This window comes from Mesoplodon bidens, assembly GCF_964165515.1.
Source record: "Mesoplodon bidens genome assembly, chromosome: 19".
Classification (NCBI taxonomy): Eukaryota; Metazoa; Chordata; class Mammalia; order Artiodactyla; family Ziphiidae; genus Mesoplodon; species Mesoplodon bidens.
In genome coordinates, this window is record NC_138179.1 from 23,431,953 (window position 1) to 23,455,371 (window position 23,419).

Here is a 23,419-nt window from a genome sequence, read left to right on the forward strand (position 1 = left end):
CCTCTTCTCCTGGGGACCTGTCAGAACGTGGGAGCCCAATAGAGCTTTTGGTTGGAGTTAGGGACCAACTGGAGTGAGGTTTCTGGGACAGACAACCCCTCAATCACAAGAGACTCTGAAAAGAGGGGTGTGTGTGTGTGAGTGTGCACGCACTCCCATGCACATGTGTACATGCACGTAGACATAAGTGCTCTAGACCCAATGCACACATTCAAAACTTGGGAAGGTTTTGGTAGAATCAGATGACCTTCCTCCTACCCTGTCCCTAGCTGTATTCATCTACTAGGGCTGCCATAACAAAATACCATAGTCTCTGTGGCTTGGAACACAGATGTTTACTTCTGGAGGCTGGGAACTGTGAGATCACAGTGCCAGGATGGTTGAGTTCTGATGAAGATCCTCTTCCTGGCTTGCAGACAGCTGCCTTCTTGCTGTAGCCTCCCATCATGGCGGAGGGGGGAGAGAGAGCACGAGAGAGAGAGAGAGCTCTCTGGTCTCCTCTTGTATGGACACTAATCCCATCACGATGACCACCCCTGCCACACACACCTCATCTAAACCTGATTTCCTCCAAAGGTCTCATCTCCAAATGTCATCACATTGGGGGTTAGGGCTTCAACATACGAATTTGGAGGGGACACACACATTCAGTCCATGTGCCAACTAAGTCTCCAAGATGAGGTCTGGAACCCCTGTTGCCACAAACTCTTGCGGAAGTTGAGGCTGCGGCATTCAGAGGGCATAACTTTGGCCGGTGATTCAGGAGGTTTGATCATTGTCTTTGGATTTACCCTAAGCTGCTCCGTGACATGTGGCAAATCTGTTCTCCTCTCTGCTTCCTGGTTTCTCAAACAGTCAATGGCCCTGTGCCACCGTAGGCCTCTCCAGCTCTCACAGTCCACAGTTCTATGATGTTTGGGTTTTTATCAGTTTCAACCAGTTGTGCTTGGCCCATCAGGGTAGTGCAGGCAGTAGGCAAGTTTGGTCGGCCAGCCCTTGACTCCATTTCTGTGTTTTCTCCCAGCCTTCCCGGTGCTCTTTGTTGTACCCTGGAGCTTCGCCCGTGCTCAGCTGGAGAACACAGGGTAGGTAATTCACCTCTTCTTACATTTCCATGAGCTAGCCATTCCCAGATAGGCCCCAATGTAAGGAAATATACTATTTTCCCAAAGAGAATATCCACTCCCTTCCATTTTGGCCATCCAGGATATACTTAAGTATGTAGATAAAAGAATCAGGGCTTCCCTGGTGGTGCAGTGGTTGAGAGTCCACCTGCCGATGCAGGGGACACGGGTTCGTGCCCCGGTCCGGGAAGATCCCACATGCCGTGGAGAGGCTGGGCCCGTGAGCCATGGCCGCTGAGCCTGCGCGTCCGGAGCCTGTGCTCCGCAACGGGAGAGGCCACAACAGTGAGAGGCCCACGTACCGCAAAAAAAAAAAAGATAACTGATCACAGATTGCCATAACAAATATAGTAACAATGAAAAGCTTTAACATACTGCAAGAATTACCAAAATGTGACACAGAGACACGAAGTGAGCAAATACCATTGGAAGATAGTGCCTACAGACTTGCCCGACGCAGGGTTGCACAAACCTTCAATTTGTAAAAAACGCAATATCTGCGAAGTGCAATAAAGTGAAGCACAGTAAAATGAGGTGTGCCTGTAGAATTAAGAATTCATGTTTGTATGAACACGGAGAAAAATGTGGAAGGATACACACCAAGCTATTAGCACGAAGACCATTTTCCTGGTTAAAAATATGTCCACAGTATCAACCTAATAGGAAGGGATTTGGGCCCTCCCTCCCCCCTCCCAAGTGAGTCTTGAGTGTGAGCATCCTTCTTCCGAGGGTACAGGCCCTTTACCTTCAGCCTTGTCTCAGACGTAAGTCTTCTTTTACTGCTTGCTCTTTGCCATAGGTGCTGGGGAACCAACAGGAATAAGAATATCTGGTGGATCATCCGAGGACCCATGCTGCTTTGTGTAACGGTGAGGACCGTCCCACCTACCCTTTTTCCTCTTTGAGCTCAGCAGCTGTGGAGGACCCTGTCCCCTCCCCTGCCACCCACCAGATTCTCTGGCTCAGAATGAACCTGGGCCAGATCCCTTGAGATGGAGACGCTGAGCTGTGAGTAAGATCTGTTGAATGAGAAGCAAGTAAGAAACTCCTCCTTGGCGTCATGTCATGGCAGAAGTAAGTGTGCCATGTTATCCCCCCTACCCCCCAAAAAGAAACTTCTCCTTGTTCTGGTTCAGTACCTAAATCCGGGCTTACACTATAAGCCTCCTTCTCTCTGGGTTTTCGAACTATGTAGAGAAACCCATAATCAGCTCAGTGACCTCATGTCAACTGGCTGTGATGTGCACAAACCCTGGGGATGCAGATGCCTTCGGTCATGGACGAGCCCGGGGACAGCAAAGCTATGGGCTTGGATTTACCACCATCAGCAGGAGGGAGGGGTGACTAAGGAAGCATCTTTTAGAGGAGGAAAGCATGCAATCGCTATTAACCCAGAGCTGTGATGGGGGCTCGAGTCAGGAGATGATGCTACTCTGAGACCTTGTGGAAGAAGGCCCTTTATTCCTTAAGGCCCAGGATTTGGGGGGTGCGGAGGGACTGCCCAAGCCGGAGTCCTAACGCTCCTTTAGATGGTAGCATGTGAGGAAGACATCTGCCAAAGAAGTTCGGGGGAGGGGCAGGGAGATAGCAGACAGTTGGAAGGATGAGCAGGGATCCCAGAGGAGGCGGGAGGTCTTCCTGCCTGGACGCAGGGCCAACAGCCCTGGGCACCCACCAGCCAGGCACTGCCCACTCTCCTCTCCAAGGGGTTGCCGGACATTCCGTTTTTGCCATTTTATAGAAATAACCTGGCATTTGTGGTTTCGTGAAAGCAAAAGGGCTTATTTTTAGAGAAGAACGTCAATATTTGTCAATAATCGAAGGGCCCTCTCCGCCCAGACCTGAGCGTTGAGTGTGCCTGGGAGGGGAAGATGTTCATAGAAAGGGCAGGAAAACCAAGAGTGTGGAGACGTTCTAAGCAGTGGCCTGGATGCTACTGGGGATGTCCCCTCCGGTCCTGCCACACGCAGCTGAGAGCGGATGCTCAGAATGACCTCTGACCACGCCCACTCCAAGCGTGGCCTCCTGCCCTGCCTCGCCCACCCCGTCCCTCCCTTCCCGACATCCTCTCCTCTCCAGCCACACTGCCCCGCTGCGGTCCCAGCCGCAGCTCCTGGCTGGCCACCTCCGCTGCAGCCGGCTGACATTTATGGAGTGCCTCCTACCTACCTGCTCTTCTGAGCGCTCTGTGCGTATTCACTCATGTCATCTTCCCAACAAACCCATGAGGTAGGCGCTACTATTGTTTCTTTTATTGGTGAGGATGCTGAGGATTGGTCTGAAGTCACAGAGTTAGTCAGCGGGGGCCAGATCTCGGTCTGATCGGGTGACACCAGCGCTTGCAACCACAGCATCGTGCAGCTGCCCCCAAATACTTATTGCCTCCAGCCCTCATGCCTGGAGGACTGTGGGCTTTTCACGCATTAGTACCTTGCTTTGGACCCTCCTCAGGTTGGAAGCACCTCTCTCCGCCATCTCATCCACCTGGCCACTCTACCTGGACACCCGCCCCACAAGGTAGAGATGGTCACACCCCCCTCTGTGTCCTTCCCAGATCCTGTACCAACTTCTGCTATGACCCCAGCAATGTTTTATTGCAAGTATCTGTCTGAAGCCCGTGTACTGTCACTATAAGCCCTGTGTTTTATTCATCCTGGCGGCCAGCCCAAGCATCCGGCAGGCTCTGCAGAAACTTACTCAGTAAATGCTTGTGACCCACACTCCTGGGCACTGGAAGGTTCTCGTGAACCAGGCAGAATGAAGCAGGATGGCCCTCCCTAGGATGCAGTTCAGACTCGCTCCAGCTGGATCCCTGGTGCTTACCCTGCGTGCAGTCTTCCAGAGGCTACCTCACTGGTTCTCCATCTTGGTTGCTCTTGGGATCACCTGGGTATCCTGAAAAATTCTTCTTGCACGAGATTTGTGTTTCGTTGATCTCAGATGTGGCTTAGGGATTCTAAGGAGAAGCTCAGGTGTGGTCTCCTGAGTGCTTGTTCTGAATTCAGGTTCCCAGGCCCCACCCCAGACCTGCAGAATCAGAATCTTCATTGTAACAGGATTCCTGGGCACTGGCTGCACAAGAATGTTTGTGAAGCGCTCTGTGCCCACACACCAGCGGTTCTCAAAACTGGCTGTGCATTAGAAACATCGTGGTGGCTCATACCCCAGAGGATTTCATCCGAAATTCTGGAGGTGGTACCTGGGCAGTGATTCTAATCCGTGGCCAGGGCTGGAACAATTGCTCTGGACCTCGCTGCTTGGTTGTCCATGGCTGGCTGACCTGTGTGCTGGTTTCTCCAGGTGTTTCCTAGTTCCTAGAGCCACCTTTTCTCCTGCCAGGACCAGAGAATATGCTCTGTCTTTTCATCTTGGATGAAATGACCTTCACATGCTGTTGCTTCTACAACTCCAGTTGTGGCCAGCTCCACAGAAATGGCCAGAATCACCTTAGCTCACAGTGGTTCCTTGTCCTCCCATCCACACCCCCTCTTCCTCCTGTTCACCCCACGGTGAATGACACCACCATCCATCTACCAGGCACCCAAGCCGGAAACCTGGGCACCCTCCTAGCTTCTATCTCCTGCCTCACTACAGCCTCCAGCCAGACTTCAGGTCTTGTTGGTTCTTCCTCTGAAGGTCACTCCAAGCTTTCTCCTTCTCCTCAATCCATTGTCATTGTTCTTCTTCAGCCCCTTGGGGTTTCTCATGCAGACCTTTGCAAAAGCCTCCTGTTTGGTCTCCCTTCCTCATTCCTGCCCGTGGCAATGCACCCTCTGTATGGCAGCCAGAGTGGTCTTTCTTGAGCAAAATTTGGCTATGTTTCTCTTCTACGTGTGACTTTTTAATGGCTCATTACTGCCCTTGGGCGTGGTTCCAAAGTCCTTCATATGGTACGTTGTCATTCCCATCCAACCACAAGCACCCCGTGCTCCATTTATACGGAGAAATGCACAGTTCCCCCGAATCCATGCTGATGTTCATGCCTCCCGTGCCTTTGCACACGCTGCCTCTCTCCCTGGAATGCCCACCTGACGGCCCTGCATCTGCCTGGTGAGCTCTTCCTCCTTGCAGACTGAACCCTTTATTAAGGCTAAGTGCATGTGCCCTTCAGCAGGGCTCCTGGGGACGGAGGGTTTTAACCCAAAGGAGTAGCTCTAATGTAGGCATTTTCGTCTATATAGCGGGCCAGGGGAGGAGGGGCTTGGGGGGAGACAGAGGAGTTAGGGGTACACGAGACCTACCTCTGAGTCCCCACTGTGCTGGCACCCACCTCTGCCAACTTGTAGACCCCGATATGAGCATGGCAGCTGGCATGGTGCCGAAGAAATATCACCAAGAATGGTACATCTGATCATATGCATTCTGTATCATGTAGGACCTGAAAAGGAGCCTTATATGTTTGGGGTCCTAAGTGCCCCACATCTGGTCACAGAATCCAAGAGGAGTTGGCTGGGTTCTTTAAAACTTTCCGACGCTTGCGCAGAACGAGGATTTTGGTACCTTTTTCTAATCACCTTTCCGCGCGCTCCCCAGTCCTCAGACCGCCCTGCTTCTTTATTGGTTATCCTATATAAATACCCCAAGCTTCTTGCCTTGGGGAGGTGGATTTGAGATGTGTTCTCCTGTCTCCTTGCTTGGCTGCCTTGCAAGTAAACCCTCTGTTTGCTGCAAAAAAAAAAAAAAAAAATCCTCCTTCAGCCCCTTTCCTGCTGGTACACAAATCATGAACAGCCCCATCCAAATGTGATTGCCGACCCCTGTCTTCTGGAGCACCTGGATGGATGGAGGTTCTGTGGTCCACCAGGCTGCTGTTTCATTCCATGGCAGTGAAGAAGTGCTTTCTCCATCTAGCCCATTTTCTCTGGTCTCTGGAAGACACAAAGAGCAGTGAATCAACACGCTTCTCATCACAAGCCTTCATTTCCTAGGAGACAGTCCTGGTTGAAATTAATTTACTGAAATATGTGCCTTTCCCGTGTTAGGCTTGCTTTGTAAGAAAACCGCCTGAGTTCAACAAGTCACTAAGCCAAGGACACAACGTTTTCTCTTTGTTAAGGAAAACAGATATCCCATTAAATGGGATAAATTCCTTGGTTACACTTAGTTTGTATTTAAGTGTTCTGTTACTAAATATTTTTGGCTGGGGATCTCCATTATCCCCGTTGGCTTGTGGACGGGATGAATAGCCTCTTGCCTGAAACTCTATCCTCTTAGCTTCACGCATTGATTCTCCCGAGGCCAATAAGATAAGTAATAACAGGTATGTGCTGGATTCTGCAGCTCGTGTTTCAATCTGTGGTTTAAGACAAGGACATCAGTACTGTGCTGGTTCAATGTCTGTAGAGACTTTACTCCATTAATTGTCACCCAACCACCGTCCCTATGGGCTCTTTCTCCACTGCATAGAGGCATTTTTAAGTCTTTTCAATTTTAAAAACAACTGTACCCCAAAACCACTATTAGCCCTACAATTCAGTTGAGAGACATTATCTCCATTCCGCAGCCCTTGCCAGCTACTGTTCTATCAGTCTGCTTCCTTTTGCAGTCAAGTCTCTTCAATGTGGTCTCCACTTGCTGTCTCCTGTCTCCTGCAGCTTCTCTTAAGTGAGCTCCCTGTTGCTAAGTGTGGTCTTATTTCGCCTTCAAATTATTGTAGCATTTAAACCTTTTTAAAATTCTACCCATTGTGAGCTTCCAGGAAACCACGTCCTTGTGGTTCACTCCGACTGCCCTGGCTACTCTTTCTCAATCTCCTTTGATGTCTCCACTTCCTCTACCTTTCCCTTCCTTACAAGGTAATTCTCAGAACCCTCTTTTTCTCCCAGTCTCCACAGCCTCCTTGGACAATCTCACCAACTCCAATGGCTCCATGCTCTGACTGGGACCTCCTTGCTGAGGTCCAGATGTAAATAGCTCACTGCCTTGGGACATCTCTTGTGTCCAAAACTACTAGGTCCCTCTCCCCCGAGTTCTGTTCCTTCTCTGTGTGGTCATTCTCCTGGGGAATGGCACGACCACACATTGAGATCTACCATGAAACCTTGGGGTCATCTTTGATCTCCCATCCAGCCGGTAACAAAGGTCATCTGACTCAAACTCCTTAATAATTTCTACTCCATCTCGCTCCATCACTGAACCACCAGGGCTGCTCTTTACGTCACCCCTCCATCATCCTCCCCAGGAACTCTGAAACTGCCTCCCAGTTGGTCTCCCTTCCTCCAGCTTTGCCTTCATTCAATCTAGTCTCCACGCTTGCTGCTAAAATGAGCTTTCTGAAATGCAGAAATGCAAATCTGATCAGGTCACTTGCCAGCTTGAAATCTGTCATCCCTGTTTTCAGAAGAAAACCCAAACTCCTTAGTGTGGCCATGAAAGGCTCTGCAGGACCTGGCCCTCCCTCCCTCTCCAGTCTCACGTCTCATAAACCCTGTTCTCATTCTCCAAGCCCTACTTACGTTTGACCACTTGCTGTTCTGCGTTTCCAGTGGTCCATGACCTCTCATGAGGTTGCTGTCTAGAGGTTGGCCAGGGCTGCAGCCATTTGAAGCCTGGGGCTGGAAGATCAGCTTCCAAGGGGCTCACACACATGCTGGCAAATGGTACTGGTTGTTGGTCGGAGGACTCAATCTCCCCACATGGGTCTCTCCACGGGCTGCTTGGGTGTCCTCACAACATGGTGGCTGGTTTTCCCCAGAGAGAGAGGGAGAGAGAGAGAACCAGGTGGAAGCCATCCTTTTGAGGACCTAGCCTCAGAACTCACAGCATCACTTCTACCATATCCTTTTCATTACATGCAAATAACTAAACCTAGTTCACATCCCAGAGAGAAAAGGTGGATTAGGCTCTGCCTTTTGAAGGGAGAAGTGTCGAAGAATCTGCAGACGTTTTTTGTGTGTGTGTGTGGTACACGGGCCTCTCTCACTGTTGTGGCCTCTCCCGTTGTGGAGCACAGGCTCCGGACGTGCAGGCTCAGCGGCCGTGGCTCACGGGCTCAGCTGCTCCGCGGCATGTGGGATCCTCCCGGACCGGGGTACGAACCCGTGTCTCCTGCATCGGCAGGCGGACTCTCAACCACTGCGCCACCAGGGAAGCCCTCTGCAGACATATTTAAAAATTTCTACCAAAGCTGATGATAATCAAGGGTCGAATTTTCCCAGTTCATGACAGTTGTGGAAAGTCATCTAGAGGGTGGAGAACGTGTGCTTTCCAGTGAATTCCGTGGCAGCAACAGGTCCTCAAGTTCAACACCAGTAGACCTGGAGTTCTTTACAGTGGGAGGCATTGTGTGATTCTGTTTAAGTGAAGGGAGGGTTGTAATTAGACAAATCTGAATTTAATTAATTACCAGCTCAGCCACTTACTAGCTGTGCAAGGTTGGGAATAGTACTTGTTTCCCCTGTGCCTCTGTTTTCTCATTGTATCATGGCATTAAAATAGTGTGGCTTCCTCAGAGGGTTGTTGTGAAGATTAAATAAAATAATGTATGGAAAGTTAGCCCAGTGCCTGGCATGGTAAGTACTCAGTACCTGTTAATTAAAAATAATAATGTAGAAAGAGAAATTAAGGAAACACTCCCATTTACCATTGCAACAAAAAGAATAAAATACCTAGGCATAAACCTACCTCAGGAGGCAAAAGACCTGTATGCAGAAAACTATAAGACACCGATGAAAGAAATCAAAGATGATACAAACAGATGGAGAGATATACCATGTTCTTGGATTGGAAGAATCAATATTGTGAAAATGGCTATACTACCCAAAACAATCTACAGATTCAATGCAATCCCTATCAAATTACCAATGGCATTTTTCACAGAACTAGAACAAAACATTTTACAATTTGTGTGGAAACACAAAAGACCCTGCATAGCCAAAGCAACCTTGAGAAAGAAAAACAGAGCTGGAGGAATCAGGCTCCCTGACTTCAGAAAGCTACAAAGCTACAGTAATCAAGATAGTATGGTACTGGCACAAAAACAGAAATATAGATCAGTGGTACAGGATAGAAAGCCCAGAGGTAAACCCACGCACATATGGTCACCTTATCTTTGACAAAAGGGGCAAGAGTATACAATGGAGAAGAGATAGCCTCTTCAATAAGTGGTGCTGGGAAAACTGGACAGCTACATGTAAAAGAATGAAATTAGAACACTTCCTAACACCATGCACAAAAATAAACTAAAAATGGATCAAAGACCTAAATGTAAGGCCAGACACTATAAAACTCTTAGAGGAAAACATAGGCAGAACACTCAATGACATAAATCACAGCAAGATCCTTTTGACCCACCTCCTGTTTTATGGAAATAAAAACAAAAATAAACAAATGGGACCTAATGAAACTTAAAAGCTTTTGCACAGCAAAGGAAACCATAAACAAGACAAAAAGACAACCCTCAGAATGGGAGAAAATATTTGCAAACGAAACAACTGACAAAGGATTAATCTCCAAAATATACAAGCAGCTCATGCAGCTCAATATCAAAAAAACAATGCAATCCAAAAATAGGCAGAAGACCTAAATAGACATTTCTCCAGAGTAGACATACAGATGGCCAACAAACACATGAAAAGATGCTCAACATGACTAATCATTAGAGAAATGCAAATCAAAACCACAAAGAGGGGGCTTCCCCAATGGCACAGTGGTTAAGAATCTGCTTGCCAATGCAGGGGACACGGGTTTGATCCCTGGTCTGGGAAGATCCCACATGCTGTGGGGCAACTAAGCCCGTGCACTACAACTACTGAGCCTGCGCTCTAGAGCCTGCAAGCCACAACTACTGAGCCCACGTACTACAACTACTGAAGCCCGTGCACCTAGAGCCCGTGCTTTGCAACAAGAGAAGCCACTGCAATGAGAAGCCTGCGCACCACAACAAAGAGTAGCACCTGCTCATCACAACTAGAGAAAGCCTGTGCACAGAACAAAGACCCAATGCTGCCAAAAATAAATAAATAAATAAATTTAAAATATATATATATATATGTACCACAATGTTCACTGCAGCCCTGTTTACAATAGCCAGGACATGGAAGCAACCTAAGTGTCCATCGACAGATAAATGGATAAAGATGTGGCACATACATACAATGGAACATTACTCAGCCATAAAAAGGAACGAAATTGAGTTATCTGTAATGAGGTGGATGGACCTAGAGTCCGTCATACAGAGTGAAGTCAGAAAGAGGAAAACAAATGCCGTATGCTAACACATATATATGGAATCTAAAGAAAAAAAATGGTACTGATGAACCTAGGGGCAGGGCAGGAATAAAGACACAGACATAGAGAAAGGACTTGAGGACACGGGGAGTGGGAAGGGTAAGCTGGGACGAAGTGAGAGAGTGGCATGGGCATATATACACTACCAAACGTAAAATAGATAGCTAGTGGGAAGCAGCCGCATAACACAGGGAGATCAACTCGGTGCTTTGTGACCACCTAGAGGGGTGGGATAGGGTGGGAGGGAGGGAGACACAAGAGGGAAGAGATATGGGAACATATGTATATGTATAACTGATTCACTTTGTTATAAAGCACAAACTAACACACCATTGTAAAGCAATTATACTCCAATAAAGACGTTAACAAAACAAATTAAAAAAATAATAATGGGGGAGGGGGAAGGGTAAGCTGTGACAAAGCGAGAGGCATGGACATATATACACTACCAAACGTAAGGTAGATAGATAGTGGGAAGCAGCCGCATAGCACAGGGAGATCAGCTCGGTGCTTTGTGACCTCCTGGAGGGGTGGGATAGGGAGGGTGGGAGGGAGACACAGAGGGAAGGGATATGGGAACAGATGTATATGTATGACTGATTCACTTGTTATAAAGCAGAAACTAATAAAAAAAATAATGTAAATGTCCATCTGCCTTTCTCAGACAGCTGTTGGGTCTCCTGGAGGCAGAAGAATAAACTAGGTGGCTTTTTAGGGTCCTTTCTAGGCTCTCAATTGAGATGGCCTTAGGGTGAGTGGGGATTACCCTGACCACTTGACACCTGACCAGCTGACTACAAGACTGCCCCTGATTTCCCCGGACACGGATCTGATGGTGGGTCCAGGGTGACCTTGATATTCCTAGCCATATGGAGTCCATCACTTACTCATATCTGTTTTTTTTTTCAAGGTCAATTTCTTCATCTTCTTGAAAATTCTCAAGCTTCTCATTTCTAAGCTCAAAGCTCATCAAATGTGCTTCAGAGATTATAAATACAGGTGAGTGGCCTGAGGTCAGTACCCGAGAGCCCGAGGTTATTTTTACCCCTTTTGGCTGTTGTGGCTAATGTCCCAGGAAGGGGGGAACATTGCATTAGTACGTTTATCTCCTGACACAAGGGTGTCAGCAAGAGCCCCTCTGAAAAAGGTGTCGTGGGATCATGTAGGGCTTTTGCCAAAGATGAGGACCTTCTGAGCCCATGAAAGTGAAGTCAGTGGTGAGTAGTAAAGGGCACACACATTCCCCAGCAGGACACTGTTAAAATGCTCCTAAGAATGGGTGCTTTACGGGGACAGGAACGAGTCACAGGAAGGGGAGTTTGACAGTTGCCTTCCTTCGGGAAGGAGTTGCGGCAACAGAATAAAGGATATATTGTAACGCAGAAGAGAGTCTTTGGGTATTTTTAAGACCTTGAGTAATGCAACCGCAAACTTTTGGAGTCCAAGGGAATACATTCTTCACACAGTCACGCTTTCTTTGCGACTTGCCTTTGCTGCATCCCGGGTTCTGCTTTCCATGGCGACAGCGGTCCCATCGCAGAGTAAGTCAGGTCATGGGTATTTATTGAGCTCTGCATTGCTGTCACTCAAATGATGGATGAGTGAGAGAGAAAGGGCTCCCTCCCCCCTTTCCCAGTTACTCTGCTTTCTGTAGGACGTGTGCACTTCTTGGGGACAGAGGGTTTTAACCCAGAGTTCCTCTCCCGTGGTAGAGATTTTAGTCCTTGTGGTAGGGGTGGAGGTGTGAGTGAGGGTGGCTCTATCTCAGCTTCTCCCTCTCTAAGGCCAGAACGGCCCCGAGCCAGGTGTGCTGGGAAGGTAGATTTTCCATTTATCTGACAAACATTTAATGAATGTCTAAAATGCGCTTGGCACTGTGCTTCAAACAAAAGGTAAATAGGAGGGGGACCCCATCTGTGAGGATCACACATTCTAACTCGCCAAGGACCGGAATGTGGGTGTGGAACGTGAGTCAGGGGGGCTGATGCTGGCGTTGACCCCAGACTGACCTTGGGCAAGTTGCTTGGCCTCCCCGGGGTCTGCTTTCTGGTATGTCACATGGGAGCGTCACCCCAGACCCATCCTCTGCCTGTGATGAGGATTAAAGGAGGTCCTAGTTACCCCTCCCCCAATCTAATCAGATGTGGTGAGTGGTATTTGCCCCGGGTGTCCAGACCCCAAATCCTATCAACCTAGCCCCCACCACCCCCGGGAGTTCCAGAAGGGTAAACACACCGTTCAGGACCAGGCAAATATGTACGGTATCAGCTCTAATATTGCGCAACCTGCCCCTGGTCCTGGGACACTTGGGCTGGCCTGGACCACACAGAGCTACGCTACCTTTCTCGGCGCCTCTGGCCAAGCCTCCAAGTGGCTGACAGGCTCTCTGGCCCTTTTCCCAAGGCTCAGCCTCTCACCACTCTGTGAGGATGGAGGTCCAGGGCCAAGAGCAGGGCTTCTCCCACCTACCCTGCCTGGGTCCATTTAGGGAGGGAATCCTCTCACTAACCAGGCACAGGGGAAACCCAGGCACCATGGAAACCCAACAGAGGACAGCACTCCCGAGAGACAGAAACGGGGAAGATGAACGCCAAGGCATCACTTTCCACACAGACTGAGAGCCTAAACCCTGCCATTTTGTGCCTCCAAAGCCCACCATGTACTGCTGGGGCCATCCCTGAGCTTCAGACCCACAGTGGCCCCTACGATAGTTTTCTATCCTGGCTATTTTAAGCATCATCAGACAGCCGGCCGAAAGCCCTGATGTGTGAGCTCTTCTACTGGATGTTTGATTCAGTAACTGAGGGTTGGAGCCCCACACAGGGACTTCTTACAGGAGAGTTCCTAGAAGATTCTGATACACAGCCAGAGTCGGGGCACCACGGGACCAGATGTTCTAGTGAAATAATGCATGGAGTTTTCTGGTCAGGTCATGGCAAATGTGTTTCTAAGCAGCCTTGACATCCTCTTTTCCAGGCTGTTCTCTAGAGTTATCCAAGACGGTGGCTCTCAAACTTTTTTTTTTAATTAAGTAATTTTTGGCTGTGTTGGGGTCTTTGTTGCTGCGCACGGGCTTCCTCTAGTTGCGGCGAGCGGGGGCTACTCTTTGTTGCAGTGCGCAGGCTTCTCATTGTGGTGGCTTCTCTTGCTGAGGAGCGTGGGCTCTAGGCACGGGGCTTCAGTAATTGTGGCATGCGGGCTCAGTAGTTGTGGCTTGTGGGCTCTAGAGCGCAGGTTCAGTAGTTGCGGCACATGGGCTTAGCTGCTCCGCAGCATGTGGGATCTTCCAGGACCAGGGCTTGAACCCGTGTCCCCTGCATGGGCAGGCAGATTCTTAACCACTGCACCACCAGGGAAGTCCCTTTCAAATTTTTCTGATCACGTGTCTCTATTAGTAAAGCATGATGTCACTCATCATATTTATAAATGGTCTACTGAACTATTACATGTGATACACCAAAATAAAGAAAATTATAAAGGATAGATAAAAATTTAACATACACAGAACTTCTATTATCCTCTCTTATTATATATTCTTCCAACACCAAATGGATTTCCTTGTACAGCCCTGAAGTGTGCACACCCAGTTTGGAGGCAGTTATCTCTGGAAGTGTAAATCAATATACTGGGGAGACCTTCATGGCTGAGCGGTGATTCAGGCCAGCTATTTTGGGGAGAGACACAGTAACCCTGCCTGGCATAAACAATCTGTCTGGAAACTTCCCTATCCTTATTCAAGGCAAAATCTTGAAAAGAGGAACCTGGGTGCCTGCCTACCTGGAGGCCTCCCAGCGTGAGACACCCCACCTTGGCGAGTTTGATATCTACCACCTGGGGACTGTCCTGGGGAGACTTTGGCTGAGAGTGGCCAAAGTGGCTGAGACTTTGGAGGGCTAAGTCTAACTGAACTCACACGAGACCGATATACAAACCAGATTATACAATTATTCATTCTTAGATTCTGTGAAAAGTGGGAGTGGGACCTTCCTGCTTTAGTGCCTGCACTCCTCGTAAAGTTGACACCAGAAGATCCCAAAATCCAAAGCAGTCACCAGAATGCTGCTTGGTGATCATGTCATCAAAGTAAAGTGGTTGGTGTTGAAGGATCACTGACGGTGGCCTGAGAAACCACCACTGCCCTGTGGTGCACCCGTCCCGGTGAGAGGGAGGTTCATTCCCCAGAGTCTCCACCCGTAGGGCCAGATGAGTACTGAGAACTTCCTGCTTTGTGACTTTTCCTGCCATTCTGGTTGGCCATCTGCTTTCTGTTTATTCTTTCTCCATGCAGAGTGCAATACAATTGATTAGCTTATGCTTATTAATTAGCAAAAAGCCAGGGCTCTGTCTCTTAGGACACACCCAGGCCACCTTATTTTACTCTCTGGGCCAGGGAATCCTACAGCGTCGAGAAGCACATTTGCCCATCTCCTTGTCACAGCAGTGCTAACTTCCTCATTTCTAAGTTCTGGGAAGGCTGCTTCCCGTCACCCCAACAGGTCATGAGCACCCCCAGCTCACACTGTCCTCCTCCACGTTGAGAGGTTCTCCTCTTCCACGTCCCCTTCCATTAGGGCCCCCTGCTAGGGTAAGGAGGAAGGGGCAATGGGGCCCAAATGCATTTTGTCCTAACTGGTAGGAACAGCCCGGCCTACAACTCTCCCAGATTTTGAAAACTTTCAGAATGTAGTTCTCAAGATTTGCGCCCCCTCCCACCCAGGAGTATATTTTAGGAAAGTTTAAATTAAACACACTTAGACCTTGCCAAAGAGGCAAGTGGCTAGGAGCTGGAGAACTTTTGTAGTCCTAGCCCTCATCCCCCAGCTTCTGTCATTCAAGAAGGAAACCGTAACCAGCCCAGCTGCCTGCCTGGTCTGGACAGGGACAGCTGAGCCAAGCCTAGAGAAAGAGCAATGTCCCTGGATTGTGGACAGACACCAGTGGACCCTCAGCTTGGAGGGAGTTCTCTATTCTTTGTGGTTCCCAGCATGGAGGTGGCTCTCTCCTCCTAGATAAACGATCTTAACTTTCCGTGTGATGCACGGGGCAGAACTCTTAAGGAACTTATAAAGGAGAATCATTTCTTAACATGCTAAACCCCAGACCCCTTTCTGAAAGAACTTTCAGAGAAACGTCACAAATGGAAGAAAAATAATCCAAGTCACTGAGGTTGTGAGCAACTTGAGGACAGGGACAGATTCTTTAAAAATGGTGATAGCTAAGTGTTATTGATTGCACATAATGTATCGGGTACCATTTATTCTGAGGGTTGGCCCCATGTTATTTAATCCTTACAATGACACTGTCAGGAGTTATTACTACTAATATTTTTATAATTATTTTAACATTTCATATGATATTATTATTAGTATAATCCTCATTTTTACAGATAGAGAGGTTAAATAATTTTCCCAAGGCCACATCACTAGTCATTGGCGGTGCTGGGATTTGAACCCAGGCCCCAGGTTCTGCCCCCATGTTCCGTTGCCTTTGGCCCCAGATCCTCCTCCTCACTGTACTCGCTCATATGTCCAGAGCAGATGCCCCATATTTGTTGAAGGGCTAACCGACAGCAATAAACTAAACCATTTAAATAAACAAATGACTGTAGATGAAAAACAGGCATAAACAGAGTTCATAAGAGGATGCTCCTATAGATATTTATGGATTTTCATCTGAACAGAGACGCAAATAGTCCTTTGTCCAAGGAGAATTTAGAATCATGTGAGGAGTGGGAAATTCCTCTGACATCCACCCAGAGAGGTGGCAGTTACTAAAATGGCCCAAAACCTCATAAAAAGATGATCATTCCTTAAAAATTCTCCTGTACTAAGTGTGAGATCTTGGATTGGATTCTGGAATGTGAAAAGAACAATAGTGGAAAAACTGGTGAAATCTGGATAAAGTCTGGAGTATAGTTATTGGCCATATGCCAACGTTAGTTTCTTAGCGTTGCTGAAGGTACCATGGTTCTGTAGGGTTTTAACATTAGGGGAAACTCAGTGAAGGGTATGTGGGAACTCGCTACATGATCTTTGCTACTTTTCTGTAGATCAAACATTATGCCAAAATGAAAAGTTTATTTTAAAAGCATAATGTAGTAGCATGGCCCCAAGAATAAGCTGATGGTAAGACATGGGTCTGCATGTAAGTATGTGTCATTAAAACCCATATAACGCAGAGCAAGGGTCACAGACTCACACATTTGCAAGGGCCAAGGAGGCTGGTTGGGTTGGAGAATGCGTGTTCCCTCTAAAGGCTGTAACCAACGATTGCCAAGCAGGAACTGGGGCCCAGCATGGCCAGATCTCCCCATTTTTCAAAGGAAGCTGAAGATCTGGACCCCTTTGCTTGCAATCACCTTATTTTTTAAGGATGGCTCCAATAGCAAAAATCACTACCTAGCATAAGCAAAGACTGTCTGCAGGTCAACTATAACCCATGGTTGCCACTTGGCAACCTCTGAGCTACAGGGCTTTAAAACACTCCTGGAAATTAGACAAACAAGCAAAACCCAGAACTCTTGAAATAGTCTCTCCTTGGGAACACCTTAATGTTGCTCAGCCAAGTGAGTGTGCACGGGTGAGTGTGGGTGTGCAAGTAGGTGTGAGCTTGGCTCAGGAGAACCACGTAACCAGGGCCTGTGTCTCAGACTCCCCACTCCTCGGCCTCCCCTTGACCGGCGAGGCCCTGGGACGCTCAGCCCCTATGCTCCGGGGGAGTCCCTCTCCTTGGTGACTCCTGCTGAACTGTTATAGGCTTTAGGTCCTTTTAGGGCACGAAGGTGAGGTTTTTTGTTTCATGGATAACACTGCATCTGAATGACTCTCAGAGATGCAAGTTTCCTAGTAAGCACTTTCCCTTGCATAAAGTTAAACCTTCTTGAAGATACTGCCCATGAGGGGCTGCTGACCCTCTCTGTTTCCACATCTTTAACTCCACGGGGTTTTTATTCAGTGGGGAGGAACCTTCTCCTAGTTTGGCCCTTTAAGACAAGAACTTGGGCTAAAAAAATCATCACATTTAAGCTCTTTTTTTCCCAATGTATCTCAGACAGTAGCTTTGTTTATGCCCTGAATATGTCACCTTTGCTGATGTAGTTAGTTTGAAATCAAGAAGCAGCTCAATGGTGAAGAGTTGTTGTTCCCAAACGTGGCTGCTTGTCAGTATCCTGTGGGGAGTCCCTTAAGGATTCTCATTCCCAGAATCCAACCCCCAGAGGTTTTGATTCAGGGGGTTGACATTGGGGCTCAGGAAGCTATATATAGAGAGAGCCAACCAATAAAAAAATATATATTTTAAAAGCTCTGTAAGGAATTCTAATAGTCTGTCCACTTGGGAACCACCAGTATGCGGTATGGGATGTTTGGGTCCCAGCTGTGCATTTGCACGTGGGTGGTACAAAGGAATGTTTGTCATTTTTGTGTAGAGTGTATACAACAGCAAGCTTCTACACAGCGCTTTTTACGAGGAAGATCAGTTTCTCATTTCCTGCTGCCCTTGCTATCACCAGGGTTGGGGACAGCTTGGGGGCAGATGATGAAATCCTGCTTGGAGTGTGCAAGGCCTGAGTGTGAGGTCAGAAGCCCCCCTTCCAGGCTGGGAGGTACCACTTAGTGGCTGCGTGACCTTGGGCAAGTCATTTTCTTTCTCTTTTTAGGCTTCGTAAAGCACTGACACTGGAAGTCCCAAATAGAGAAAGAGGTAGAGGCACCTGCTAGCCAGGTAATAGGAAACTTGTCAAACCTGGTAAGGGATGTAATGTCCTATGGTGACAGCCATGTGCATGGAAATCTATCCATCAAGGAAAACGTTAAGATCTGTAGGTATATCATTATATGGAGGAATCCATTCATTCATTCATTCATCCAATTCATGTTTTCTGAGCATCTTCCATGAGTCAGGTGTGGGGATGCATCAGTGAACAAGACCACACTGACCCTTAAGGCATTCAACGTGTAGCCAAGGAGACAAACGGGAAAATCAACTATTTATCAATGCCATTAGAGCTACAATAAAGGATGCACAGAAGAGCAGAAAATGTTGCCTGTACCCAAGGTGGCTTTCATGACACATATTTGATTGCTATTTGCAGATTGGCCAAGTCCACGCTGGTCCTCATTCCTTTATTGGGTGTTCATGAGATTCTCTTCTCTTTCATCACTGATGATCAAGTTGAAGGATTTCCAAGATATATACGACTCTTCATTCAGCTGACTCTGAGCTCCTTCCACGTAAGTAGACGTCTGAACAAGGATGCCTTTGGCTTTGGAGAAAACAAAATGCCCTTGATCCAAACACACTCGAAATTGCGAGGGCCCGAAGATGGAAAGAGAGCTCCGGTTATCAGTAGGATTGATCAGCGAGGGCCTTTGGCATTAGAAGGGTGTGGAGATGGAAATGTTGCTTTAATCCTGCCAGCGTGACTCGGTGACTAAGAAGGGAAAAGTGGTTTGTTTCCTGCACTATAACAGTTGGTGTGACTCACAATCATATTCACCATGTCAGCATGAAGCCTTTTATTCAGCACCTATTTTTGCTGGGTTCTCTGCACAGTTTGTGCAAAATGAACAGTGAGTAGAGACCAGGAGGCTCTCGGGACTTTGACAGATGTGTGTGGGATGAAACTAGAAACGGGAGGCCACCTGTGGTTAAGGTACATTGGTGTTTTGGTTATCCAGGGCTTAAATTGTCATCCATTACTTAGCAGATTAAAACGACAGTAATTTTTATTATTTCTCATGATTCTGGGGGTCAAGAATCCAGGTAGGACATAGTAGGCATGTCTCACCTCTGCTCCAGGGATGCTTGCCAGGGCTGAACTTTCTAGATGACTTCTCCACTCATATGTCTGGAACCTAAGCTGCGAAGGCTCAGATGGCTGAGACTGGCTGGAGTGGCTTTATTTGGGTCAAAATAAATTTCATCGAATCCCCACACTCACCAAAGGCCCAGGGGACAGAGCCTGAGGTATGGTAGGGTCAACTGGACAATGGCTCTTTTTACCTTCTGTTAGAGCTGAATTGCATGTGGCTTTGAATGCAGACAGAGCGCCCACTGGTAACATTTTTTCATTTTGAAACCATGTTTAATTTACTTCAGTCTTTTGGGGGATTTCAAAGGCTAAAGTTTAGTCACTTGGGTTTCCTATGTTGCTTGGTCTTAATCTTCTTTAAAAAGTAATCCCAAATTAGAAAGAACAAAAAACAAAACAAAAAATAACAGCTGTTATGTCAGTAGTATTTGGTGGCCTTTTTTCCTCTGAGGACTTGATCGGTCATGTGACCCCTTGATTAGCTGATCTCACACACCCAAGGCCAGTTGAAGATAAGACGCTCATGCAGAGCTTTGTGGGACAGATTTCTTTGTAGGACAGATCCTAGCCTATCAGACTCCCTGGCAAGGGAGCATGTTTGGGTCACCCATTACTGTGTAGCAAACTCCCCCCAAACTTCATGGCTTGAATCAGAAACTATGTTATTATCTTGAATGATTCTGCAGGGTGAACCTTTCGATACATGTCATCTTTTTTTTTTTTTTTTTTTTTTTTTTTTTGCGGTACGCGGGCCTCTCACTGTTGTGGCCTCTCCCATTGCGGAGCACAGGCTCCGGACGCGCAGGCTCAGCGGCCATGGCTCACGGGCCCAGCCGCTCCGCGGCACGTGGGATCTCCCTGGACCGGGGCATGAACCCGTGTCCCCTGCATCGGCAGGCGGACTCTCAACCACTGTGCCACCAGGGAAGCCCGATACATGTCATCTTTGAATGGGGCTGCAAACATCTGAAGGCTTGATTTGGGCCAGAACGTCCAAGACAGCTCATTCACATGGCTGGACGTTGACATGGGCTGTTGGCTGGGAGCTCAGCTGGGGCTAGCGATTAGGAACCTAAGTTCTCTATGTGGCCTCTCTACTTATCTTGTGCATCTGAGAGCGTGGCAGCTGGACTCTTAGTAGTATCCCAAGAGCACATGCTCTAAGAGGGAGGAAGCAGACACTTCCAACCCTCTTAAGGCAAAGGCTCGGAAGTCCCAGAATGTCACTTCTACCACATTGTGCTGGTAGAAGGAGTCACAAGGACATCCCAGATTCAAGGGGAGGGAAGTTATGGTCCATCTCTTGATGTGAAGGGTCCCATATGCCTACCAGGAGGGGAGAAATCCTTGGGGCCGTCTCTGGAGACCAGCTACCACACTGGTCGTTTGGTCCTGCAGCAGCCTGAGCTCTGTTCCCCACCAGGCACCACCGAGGAAGGCGAGGAATCAGAGCAGCTCTGCAGATGGAGCTAGAAACACACGTAGGAGCTTGTGCCTGGACAGAGGCCACGCACCTTCTGAACACCCCCACGCTGTTCCCCTCCAGCCCGCCAGGCAGAGGTGAGAGCATGGGTGGGCAGGTGTGCAGGTGTACATTCAGTGGGTCGTATCTTAGTGACTCCACCATAGAAATTAGCACTGGACCCAACAGCTTCCTTTCCTTGCTGCTTTAGGGGACCCTTCACTCTCCCAAGGGCCTATTGCTTAGAGTATTTCACCAGCCTCCTGCTGTCAAGGGATCTTTGGAGAGACCGCCAAGTGGTGGTGACATACCGAGTGACAGCCATCTGTTTGTGGGACCGCTCCCTTCACACTCGCTTCATCTAGAATGAGAGTCAACCAGACTCCAGGATGTCCCTCAAACCATGACTCAAGAACCTGAAGAAGTGAAAGACACACTTGTGATGAGGAATCCTATTTTACCCAACTCATCTGTGAGACGTCTGGCACACTGAAAGCACGCCAACCCCCTTCCAATATCTGGCAGTGAAAAGACCAGATGAAGGTGGTCTTCTGGTTGGGGGAAGGGGGCAGGGAGGGACAGATAATAACCAAGTTGACAAATGAAGAACAATTCTGGTTATTTATATTCTGAAGACTATAAAATAGAGAACTGTGATTGTGACTAGAACGGCTACCAAAAATTGAGTGGTGGGGAAAGACTTCTCTTTTAGGAGATATTTGAGCTATGAACTGAATTTTGAGAAGCCAGTTAGGCAGAGATTTGAGGAAAGAATGGTCCAGAAAACAGAAAGTGTGGCCACGGGACCTGAGGAAGAAATAGCCAGTCTCCAACATGACCCCCGGTCATCTTCGCCTCCTGGTTTTCACAGACTTGAGTAGCGCCCTCTCACACAGGAAAGGGTTGACCTGTGCGACCATTAGAGTGTTGTGGACGTGAAAGTGTGTGATGTTTGAGGCTAGGACATAAAAAGGGTTGCAGCCTCCGCCTTGCTCCCTTGGGTCACGCCCTCTGGGTGAAGCCAGCTGCCACGTCCTGAGGACACATAAGAAGTTCTATGGAGGGAGATGGAGGTTTCCTACCAACAACCAGCACCAACTTGCCAGGCATGTGAGCTGTCTTGGAAGCAAGTCAAGCCTTCAGATACCTGAAGTTCCAGCCAACAACTTGACTGCAACCAGAAGAATGACCCTGAGCGGGAATACCCAGCTAAGCCATGGCCAGATTCTTGGCCCATAGGAAGTATGTGAGATGATAAATCTTTATTGTTTTGATCCACTTAGTTATACAGCAACCTAATACATTAGCTTGAGATGCTGAAGGCACCCAGAAGGTCCGTGTGGCTGGAATATAGTAGCTGAGGGGAAGCATGTTACAAGGTGAGGTCAGTGACACAGACTTGTACAAGGCCACATCACCTTAGCTCCTCCTGTGGTTAGGATATTGTATTTTAATCTAAGTGTGATGGTAAACCCCAGGCATGAAATGATCTATCTTTTCAAAAGAAATATTCTGACAAGAGAAAAGCGTATTTACTATCTCACAAAAATGAAAATTTCAGGATCAGGTATAGCTGGATCCAGGTACTCAAACAATATCATCAAAATCTGTCTCTGACCATCTCCAGCCTCTGCTTTTCTCTATGTTGGCTTTATCCTCAGACAGGTGCTCCCCACGTAGCTGGGAAGATGCCCTTGAGTGTCTCCAGACTAACTTTGACTATAAAGTTGGCAAAAGCAGGGAAGAGGGTGCAACTTTCTCTTCTTTCCTGGTGAAAAGAACTGAGATTGGGCCTGCTTGGGTCACATGACCATTTGGGCTGTTTATTGTGGTGATGGCCCTCCTAGAACATGAGGACCAAATGATTGACAGCCCTGCCAGAAGCCCAGGGAGTAGGGGAGGGTCAGGAAAGGATGCAAATCAGGCAAAAAAATTTAGCCATTGCCCACTGTGGACAAATAGAAATGAGACAGTCACCTTGTACAGTATTTATATAATTGAATGAATGATGTAGAACCTTTAGGGTTTAATCATCATTGACCTATGAGCATGTAAGCAAATGCCTAGGCTGATGTGGGTGGTGAGTGTCAAAGCAGGAAGAGACCCCATGGAAATCTGAGTTAATGTAATCATTATGACTCACTCTAGTTAGTACAAGCAAGTAGCTGCCTGCCTCTTGTAGGGGCCACTAGGACTAGGGCCATTCTGTGGACTTTCCAAGTGACCGTCAGACACACCTTCTACTGAGTCAAGCTTCACGCCACCTCTTCCTTTCATTCCAGGGACTTCTTGTGGCCTTGCAGTATTGCTTTGCCAATGGAGAGGTACGTTTTCCATGCTGCCATCCTGGCTCCCTGCGAGGCTGGGGCCGGCATCCTACTGCCCCTGGAGAGTTCGGTTTACATGATGGTGCCATGGGGGGGTGTGCAGTGACCAGCACGTCCTGGGACAAATGGGTACCACAGACATCCAGTAGAGAGAGCAGCAGGCATCTTAGACCAATGGGGAAAGGTATTGGGATGAGTTTTCTTTCCAGAACCCAACCATGGCCCCGCTGGAGCTGCACTGGGAGTATCAAACTGTGATACAGTTACCAGCTGTAACTCTGGAGTCCAAAAATCTGCATTCAAGCCATGACTCACCCACTTAGGAGATCTGCATTAGTCAGGTCACTGTGGCTCTTTGAGCCTCAGTTTCCTCCTCCGTAAAATGGGAATAACAATGGTCCCTACCCTGCAGTGATACCCCAGGGATGCATGGTAAAGGTCCTATGCATGGTAACAACGATTATTT

General features: G+C 47.9%; 1 protein-coding gene across 1 annotated transcript in view; it reads left to right on the top strand.

Annotated features, from left to right (window-relative positions):
* Positions 1-23,419, top strand: part of GLP2R (glucagon like peptide 2 receptor) — a gene marked incomplete at its 5' end in the record, with an annotated part of 47,765 nt that overhangs the window by 21,996 nt on the left and 2,350 nt on the right. Inside the window, 5 exons of the mRNA XM_081219269.1 lie at positions 1,025-1,085; positions 1,924-1,993; positions 11,263-11,351; positions 18,445-18,583; positions 22,909-22,950. Of these exons, the coding sequence (XP_081075395.1) occupies positions 1,025-1,085; positions 1,924-1,993; positions 11,263-11,351; positions 18,445-18,583; positions 22,909-22,950 (401 nt within the window). The remainder of the gene's footprint in view (positions 1-1,024; positions 1,086-1,923; positions 1,994-11,262; positions 11,352-18,444; positions 18,584-22,908; positions 22,951-23,419) is intronic.